The 8,993-nt window shown below is 34.9% G+C and overlaps 1 protein-coding gene across 2 annotated transcripts; it reads left to right on the top strand.

The window, feature by feature from the left end:
• The first annotated feature begins 997 nt into the window (after positions 1-997).
• On the top strand, positions 998-8,993 carry LOC116029367 (lon protease homolog 2, peroxisomal-like). 2 transcript variants are annotated; one of them, XM_031271346.1, is made up of 17 exons: positions 998-1,173; positions 1,968-2,080; positions 2,182-2,266; positions 2,407-2,576; positions 3,320-3,411; positions 3,767-3,946; positions 4,037-4,120; positions 4,343-4,470; positions 4,938-5,139; positions 5,236-5,442; positions 5,854-5,984; positions 6,371-6,584; positions 6,771-7,073; positions 7,185-7,379; positions 7,959-8,204; positions 8,392-8,493; positions 8,575-8,993. In XM_031271346.1, the coding sequence occupies exons 1-17, from the start codon at positions 1,064-1,066 to the stop codon at positions 8,656-8,658; spliced, it is 2,646 nt and encodes an 881-aa protein (XP_031127206.1). In that variant the 5' UTR covers positions 998-1,063; the 3' UTR covers positions 8,659-8,993. The 2 variants fall into 2 exon arrangements, with proteins under 2 accessions (XP_031127206.1, XP_031127205.1); XM_031271345.1 differs by having other exon boundaries at positions 2,161-2,266.

Below are 8,993 nucleotides of genomic sequence, written 5' to 3'. Positions count from 1 at the left end.
ATGAAGAGAATGAGTGGATGATTAGATCACAACCCAAATTGCAAGTACTGATATATAATTCTTTCCGCGTTAGACTTTTCGTCAATGACTCAATAACAATGTATCTATGAGTTATTATAATAATCAATATTAAACTATTAAAAGTTCTACAATGATTATTGTTTTTTTTTAGAATACAATGATTATTGTTAAAATGCGGATTTCTACCTAACTTATAATATAAAACTTATAAATTTTCATCAATCAATATTTTTACAACAATAAGCAAATCATCAAACGACACGAAAAGTGAAAATATGACAGGATAAAATATTTCTTTTTCATTTTAAAAAGATTATTTACCTACTTGAATTTGTTATATAGGAATTAGATTATGTGTATGTGCTAATATTTATTTTCTGATATGGCAATCAATTTTTTTTTACTCATTGGTATCATGAATTCGTCGACTTATCGAATATTAAATAAATAATTTATTTATTAATTAAATATTGACACGCAATAAGGTAAAAATTAGAAAGGAACATAGATTTACTCAAATCATAAAAAGATAATAGTGATACAACATGTATGTGTTTATACAAGATGTTGTATTTTACCAATTGGTGTCCTGTTAAATGTGGGTAAGGGTCTACCTTGCAAGGTAGATCTTGATCTTCTAAACATGTGTATTAACACATATATTCTAAATGTTAAGATAAATTTTAAGTTTATGATCTAATTTATAAGCAGTAAATTTTGAGTTTCTGAATATATAAATAAAAAAAATTGACAAAATGATGTAATTTTGGCCATTGAACTGAACACAAAAATACAATCAGACTATAGAATTAAAAGAATATGTAATTAGATTTTTCAAGTAGTCAAATATGTCAATTATACCAAATATAGTAGGTTGATCAATTTCTCAAGAGATTACTATGCCACGGAGATATTAAATTATCTTTTTAAATTAAAGACTATGCCACTATATATACGCCTAGCTATTTTGCAGTTTGCACCCATAGATTCTCATATACGGATTTCCCCCGCGCTTAAATTCATTTTAGATTCTTACAAATTTATGATGATGGAATCGGTGGAGCTACCGAATCGTCTCGCGATCCTCCCTTTCAGGAACAAATTGTTGTTGCCTGGCGCTGTTATTCGAATCCGCTGCACTTCGCCTAGCAGGTGCTCCCTATTTTCGGATTTTGTTTGCATTTCTGTCTCAAATTTTTGGATAGTTTCATTAGTTTGAATTTATTTCAGCGTAGTGCTGGTTAGCTGAGGGGGGGAACTGATTTGGTTTCTTGAGCAGTAAAGGAGAAAATGGTATATTTGGTCGTTGAGCTATAAACTCAGTCATTGTCTTCATAACTATTTTTGGTCCTTCAGTAATTTTAAAGCGGTGATTTTGGTTCCTTTTCACTAATATTATTTGGATGGAATTTTTTTTTTTTTAAAATCCTTAAGAGGTTGGGGTAATTATGAAAACTTGATTTTATTGTCGTCTCCTTATATGAGACAATGTTTCCAGTGTTCCAGTGAATTTATTTGAAAATTTTCGAGCTCTAATATGGTGGTTAAAAAAAGGTAAGATCCTATATAGGAGTTAGAATTTTATCAAATAAACTCATTGGAACAATGAGAATGTTTTGTCTCATATAAGGAAGGAAAGAAGAAGAAATCAAATTTCTATATTTACCCTTTTCATTTAAGGTTTTCTTTTTAAAAAATAAAAAATAAAAATTATCATCCTAATATAACGGAATATTAATGAAAAGACCAAAACCGGGACAAAAAATAGACATGACAATAATTCAGGGAGTGAGTTTATATTGGGTATAACTCAAGGACTAAATATGCCATTTTCCCTTTACTTAATTTAAAGAAGAATGACAGGAATGATGATTCATGGGGTGTTGTGTTCTTGAAAATTTGTGTAAGTGATTTGAGTGTGATGAAAAGTGTTACTGATTGAGCAGTGTGAAATTGGTGGAGCAAGAGTTATGGCAGAAAGAAGATAAGGGAGTGATTGGGATTCTCCTTGTTCAGGATTCTGCGGAGACTAGTACTGTGGATCCTGCTTTGTCTCCAGGTGATTTCCTATGAGTTTCACTGGTTTATCTGTTACTTTAGTTCATTCTTTGATTACAATATTATATGCAATTGTTATAGGCGTGGGAACTGATTCTGTAGAGTGTACCTTGAAAAATCAAGCTAGCATATCAGATTCTAACCACCATGATGGAAAAAGACTGCAGCAAGTTCACTGGCATAAGTGGTAAATCTGTCATATATCCTCTTGAGTTTGAAGTGTTAGGGATTTATAATTTAATGTAATGTCAGGTTTTTTGTATTTAGAAATTGAATTGGTCAAAGTTATGTGTTATACAATGTCTGATTTTAAATTTTTTAATGCAGGGGAGTTGCTGCTCGAGCTCTGCATCTCTCGAGAGGAGTAGAGAGACCAAGTGGGAGAGTGACTTACACAGTTGTGCTAGAAGGACTTTGCAGATTCCGTGTACAGGAGATAAGTACCAGAGGGACTTATCACACAGCACGAATTACTTCTCTTGAGTTGACTAAAGCTGGTAAAGCTTCTGTTATTTCCTTCTGTATATATGTAGGTGATGGCTATTTCTGTGGCTACAGCAGCAATTAGGTTTGAAATCTGATGCATTGCTATCCTAAGTTATCAGTTCTTAAACATGCAACTTTGTTTGCAGGTTCAGTAAATCACTAAATGTGGTTGGATTTTACTGATTTTCAATGGACTAGTCCAAGATGTGAAATATTAGGTTCAACTAGTTCTAGAGCAGAGAAGAATGATTGATGTAGATCAATTAAATCCGGTGGGGTATTACTTACTTTTAAGATAGTAGAAACAATTAGGAGAATAGGATGCGCAAGATTATATCTTCAGTGTTCAATGAGAAGACATAGATTGTTTTACTGGCCAAGTTGTCACCTATTTACTAGTGGAAGTGCTAGGATATCTTAAAATAGATTACATGAGCTAAATGTTATATTTTCTTTACTCTTAAATTTCCGTTGCACAATTTTAATTATATTCTGTAACCATGAGTTGAAGTTTGCTTTTTGTGTGTGTGTAAGAACAGATTATGAACTCTTAATAATAGAAGGGAGGGTACAGATTGCACTAACACAATTATTTTCTTCATTTTACACCTGTGCATATTTATTAGGGGTATATTTACTATCTACTTGTATCCTATATGCCTGATGTTAATGATAATATCTGTAGTAGTTCATAATACTCTTTTGTCTCTTTCATCAAGATGTGAGTTACTAGTGTTTTTCTGTCCTTAATCAGAGATGGAGCAAGTTGAGCAAGACCAGGAATTCATTGTCTTGTCACGTCAATTCAAAGCTACTGCAATGGAGCTTATCTCTGTTCTTGAGCAGGTTAAAATTCAGGCTTATCATTTATTTATTTTGTTTTCAATGAATTTATGGCGAACAAGTCTTATGATTTATAATGGAAGTAAAAAAAGACAGACAAAATGTGGTAACTTTAAGATATTATTATTCAGTAAAATGGGGGAAAAAAGTCTTATTTCAGTCTTAATAACTTGACAGATTGTGCTCATTCTAAATACCAATATGCAAAACTGTTGAACTTACTAATGCATCTTCCAGACTCCCATGAGTGGGACCATCTGTCTTAATGAATCATATTTTAAAGTAAACTAATTTTAGATTTCTGATGGGTTGACATTCTTTTATTTGTATTGACTGCCTGTTGTTCTGCTCTGTGAAGAAACAAAAAACTGGAGGGAGGACAAAGAATCTTCTTGAGACAGTTCCAGTGCACAAGCTGGCAGATATTTTTGTTGCTAGCTTTGAGATTAGTTTTGAAGAACAGCTATCTATGTTGGATGCAGTTGATGTTAAAGGCAGGCTTTCTAAGGCAATAGAGCTAGTTGACAGGCATCTGCAGGTACTTATTTAAGAGCCAGTGTGTTTGGATTTGTATGCTGCTTCTGAGGTTCATTGAATACTAAATCATGTTGTAAAATATTTATTATAGTCAATTCGTGTTGCTGAGAAGATTACTCAAAAAGTTGAGGGGAATTTGTCAAAATCCCAGAAAGAATTTCTTCTTCGACAGCAGGTTTGGTAGTTGTATTATGCAAACATATATTTCTTTTTGATCCCTGCTTCTCTTCACAGTTTAGTCCTTAAGTCTATTGCCAACCATGGCTCAAGTATGATTCAGTTCAGCATATTCATTTAACTTCACATATTGACATTAAACTCAGTATCCATTTGATAAAGGTGACTTGCTTACATGGAGCTTCACGCACTCAGTGTTTGTCTCTCATATATCATCCAGATGAAGGCTATAAAGGAGGAACTTGGTGATAATGAAGATGAAGAAGATGATTTGACTGCCCTTGAAAGGAAGATGCTAGGAGCAGGAATGCCAGTAAATGTCTGGAAACATGCACGAAGAGAACTAAGGTATACCTTTTATACTACTTGTGACGTGGTACAGTGTTCTATAAGCTAATACTACCTCCACCTCACTTAATTTTTCCTACTTTCCTTTTTAAGCTGTCCCAATATAATGTCCACTTCCCTAAATATAAGTACCCCTAACTTTTTACTTTTCCTACTTTATCTTTTATTCCTTTTGAATTTTTTATGTGGGCCACAATTCACCACTTTTTAGAAAGACAAATTTGGACAGAATATCACATCTTATTTGTTTTCTTAAATATCATATCAAACACATTACCCCTTACAAAATGGGATGGGGGGAGTAACATCTTTTGAAATGGATGGTTAAATTTGTAGTGGTTTGCAGCATATTATAGTAATCGAACCTGATGTAGCAGTTACAGTATTGCAAGTGCATAATTTCATGGTTAGCTCTATTGTAGTGAGTAGTTCCATTTATGCAACCCCACTTAATTTCAAGATATCAGGAGTCTCAAAAAAATGCAGCCTCAGCAACCTGGATATAATAGCTCTCGCGTGTACCTCGAGCTTCTTGCTGACCTTCCCTGGCAGAAGACTAGTGAAGAGCATGAACTAGACTTAAAAGCCGCAAAGGAGCGTCTTGACAGTGAACACTATGGTCTATTCAAAATTAAACAGCGGATAATCGAATATCTTGCTGTTCGCAAGGTTGATTACAATTTAGCCTTAAGGTGCACTTTGTAATGTATTTGATACTTTGAGTGGCTGACGTAATTTAATTATTTTTCAAAATGTTTCGTGCAGCTTAAACCAGATGCCAGAGGTCCAGTGTTGTGTTTTGTTGGTCCACCAGGTGTTGGGAAGACATCTTTAGCTTCATCTGTTGCTACTGCTTTGGGCAGAGAATTTGTACGCATATCCCTTGGTGGCGTCAAGGATGAGGCTGATATAAGAGGGCACAGGAGAACATATGTTGGAAGCATGCCAGGTCGTCTTATTGATGGAATAAAGGTGAAAAATGGTTATTGCCTGCTTTTGATTTCTTCATTGACTGTTTCTTAATCTTTTTTGGAATATGCAATTTATTATAGTATCACATGTATGTGTTTGGTTGGGGAGTAAGGACAGATGTACTTACTTTCCATGGCACAAGATGTTCCTAGACCACATTATGCCAAATATGAAGCATGCTAATCAAATTGTTAATTAGAATATTCTTTGAATCAGATCCAACAGGATATGTCAATGGGAAAAGAGAAATTTATTTCAATACTGCAACTAAAAATAGTTCTCAGCTGTGTTATATAAAAATGTCATCACCATTACTTGTCAAAAGACATATGTATATCTATTTTCATTTTATTTTTATAGCCTTTTCATTAGGTGAAAAGTTCACGTAACTCTTTTTCTTTTGACTATCAGAGAGTAGGTGTCTCCAATCCCGTCATGCTGCTAGATGAGATTGACAAAACAGGTTCTGATGTTCGGGGTGATCCTGCTTCAGCACTATTGGAGGTCCTTGATCCTGAACAGAACAAGACCTTCAATGACCAGTATCCTTTCATTTACTTATTTGAATTACTTTTCATAATTATCCTGATAATTATGCAACACTAGTCTTCCATTTCTAGTGTTTTGAGTGTTCTTTTTAAATTTTGATGTGATTTCAAGTTGGCCTTTAGATATGTATTGCATTTTAAATTACTTTCATATTGCTTGTCACATTTCTCTTTTTTGGTACATTCTGAGGAGGATGAATATTGAACTCCAATCCCAAATCCAAAAAAAAAATGTCAAATATATTGGCAATGTGATTTTGAGTTCCGTTTATGTCAAAAGTTCAGTTAATGCATACATATATAGGAAAAGATTGTTTAATTGATGCCAATAATTTATCATATCATGCATCTTTGTCTTGATTCTTTAATTCAAAATATAGCTACCTAAATGCACCATTTGACCTTTCAAAGGTCACATTTGTGGCAACTGCGAATAAGATTCAACCAATTCCCCCTGCACTCTTGGACAGAATGGAAGTCATTGAATTGCCTGGGTATACACCTGAAGAAAAGCTGAAAATAGCCATGCTGCACTTAATTCCAAGAGTTCTTGATCAGAATGGCTTAAGTTCTGATTTGCTTCAAATTCCTGAGGTACTGCAGTCATTACTTGTTATCAATCATCATAGTATCAGAATTGTAAAATGTTTGCACACTGCTTCCACAAGTATCAAGTGGTCAATTACTCAATTAGATAATCATCTTTTTTTCGAACTGTTGAATGACAAATTAAATGTACATGTTTTTTTTTTTTTTCGGGGGGGTCTTCTTTTATTGAAGGGTGTGGTAAGACTCATTATCCAAAAATACACTAGGGAAGCTGGTGTCCGTAATCTGGAAAGAAAATTAGCTTCATTAGCACGTGCAGCGGCAGTTCAAGTGGTGGAACAAGAACATGCTATGCCTCTCAGCAAAGATGTGCAAAGGCTTACTAACCCCTTGTTGGATAGCAAACTTGCTGTTGAGGCTGAAGTTGAAATGGAAATCATTCCTATGGCTGCTAACAATCATCATATATCAAATGCACTTGGGACTTCCCTGCCATTGATTGTTGATGAAACTATGCTGGAGAAAGTGCTTGGAGTAAGGACATTTCTTTTGTCCATCTTTGTTTGTGGTGTTCAACAGTCAATGCCACATTGCTATTGCCTTCTTATTATGTTGCTTGGATCTGATATTTAACTTTTTGCGCAGCCCCCAAGATATGGTGATAGAGAGACAGCAGAGCGAGTTAATACTCCTGGAGTAGCTATTGGACTGGTCTGGACAGCATTTGGAGGGGAGGTGCAATTTGTTGAGGCCACTTCCATGGTAGGAAGAGGTGATCTCCATCTTACAGGCCAACTTGGGGATGTAATTAAAGAATCTGCTCAGATTGCACTGACATGGGTAACTTTCCGGTCACATTGTTTCCTTCTTTTATGTGCTATTCGAAAAGGCCGCACTGTGTGTAAAGCTCATGCATCACATATGGTTTGGAAAAGAAAGATCTACACATCCTTTCAGACAGATCCTCAAGGCTAACTATTTTGGAATTAAGATTGATTACTGTTTTATCCCTTTATTTATATTAATAGAAATTAACTAGTTAATAATGAATCATGATCATGTTGCTTTTAATGCAAGGCTTAGGCTATGATATTTCATTGTCTTAATTCTTTAGAAGAACAGAAGTTACTGGAAGTGCTCAAAGAGGCCTTCTTTCACTCTTTTTGACTCACAGATAAGGAGAATGATATTTATTCTCTTTGGGTGACACTGAAATTTTAGCCCTGCTTTGGTATATATCATTTGAAAATTTTACGTGTTTGAATTTATTTGAAATATCATTGCTACTTCATAGGATAAGAAAAAATTTCAGTACTCCCTCTTGCTACTTCATTTAGCTTGATTTCTACATTGTTGTCAATTTTTACTGATCTGATGTTCCATGATCTTTGAGCTTATTGTTTATTTCTTTGGTCACAGGTACGTGCCAGAGCAACTCAACTCAAGTTATCCATGGCCGAAGAACATGATCTGCTAGGGGGCAGAGATATTCATATTCATTTTCCCGCTGGTGCCATACCCAAAGATGGACCCTCAGCTGGGGTAACCTTGGTGACCTCATTGGTTTCTTTGTTCAACCAAAGACGTGTAAGAGCAGATACAGCAATGACCGGAGAGATTACTCTGAGTGGCCTAGTTTTGGCAGTTGGTGGCATTAAGGATAAGGTATGGATGGTTCCAGCAACTTTTTAGTACTTCTTCTGTTCCACTTTGTTTTTCCATTATTTTACATTCAAAGCATCATAAGTTAGAAGCATAAGATATTGCTCAAATTCAAAAACAATTTGTTCAAACTTCCTTTAATGGAACAATACTGGATTGGAGAAATGACTTATTTCGATAATGAGTTCAGGTTTTGGCTGCTCATCGCCACGGTATCAAAAGACTGATACTGCCAAACAGTAACTTGAAGGACTTAGTTGAAGTCCCAGCAAGCATACTTTCGAGTCTCGAGGTAAGATACTGCCTATACAGAATCAAAATTGCGATAGAGAATGAGTGGCTCATCGTGTTTGTTGTATCCTTGTATAAACAGATTATACCGGCCAAGAGAGTGGAAGATGTGGTGGAACAAGCCTTGGAAGGTGGTTGCCCGTGGAGAATATGTTCTAAATTATGACAACCCATATTTCTTCTTCATCGCATGAATCAAACTGGTATAGAGTTTAGCCTTGGAAGGTGGTTGCCTGTGGAAATCTTTGATTTACGGGAGAGATTTGCAACCCTTATCTAAAGGTGCGTTCTCACTGAGGAAATCTTTGTATTACACCAAGTGCATGTCATGCTCTGGTTACTTATGATTTAGGCAGAAGTTGTATAGTACGTCCGGGAATGCAAGTTGAAGCCATGGTTTGTGTAATCTAGTTTAGGGTTTATAACTTTATGATGTAAAATAAACATTATTAGAATCATAATACTAATAATTTTTATCAAATAACTTATCACGTATTATAA

This window comes from Ipomoea triloba, chromosome 9 (genome assembly GCF_003576645.1).
Source record: "Ipomoea triloba cultivar NCNSP0323 chromosome 9, ASM357664v1".
Taxonomy (NCBI): domain Eukaryota; kingdom Viridiplantae; phylum Streptophyta; class Magnoliopsida; order Solanales; family Convolvulaceae; genus Ipomoea; species Ipomoea triloba.
The sequence above is the reverse complement of the archived record's forward strand: the minus strand, read 5'-3'. Positions and strand labels throughout refer to the sequence as shown.

What these genes read in the sequence shown, in the direction of transcription:
- LOC116029367 (XM_031271345.1), top strand. Translation starts at nt 1,064, where the DNA reads ATGATGATGGAATCGGTGGAGCTACCGAATCGTCTCGCGATCCTCCCT. An exon ending in TAGTTGACAGGCATCTGCAG is followed by an intron (nt 3,947 to 4,036) that starts GTACTTATTTAA and finishes TATTTATTATAG; the next exon opens with TCAATTCGTGTTGCTGAGAA. An exon ending in TGCTGGAGAAAGTGCTTGGA is followed by an intron (nt 7,074 to 7,184) that starts GTAAGGACATTT and finishes CTTTTTGCGCAG; the next exon opens with CCCCCAAGATATGGTGATAG.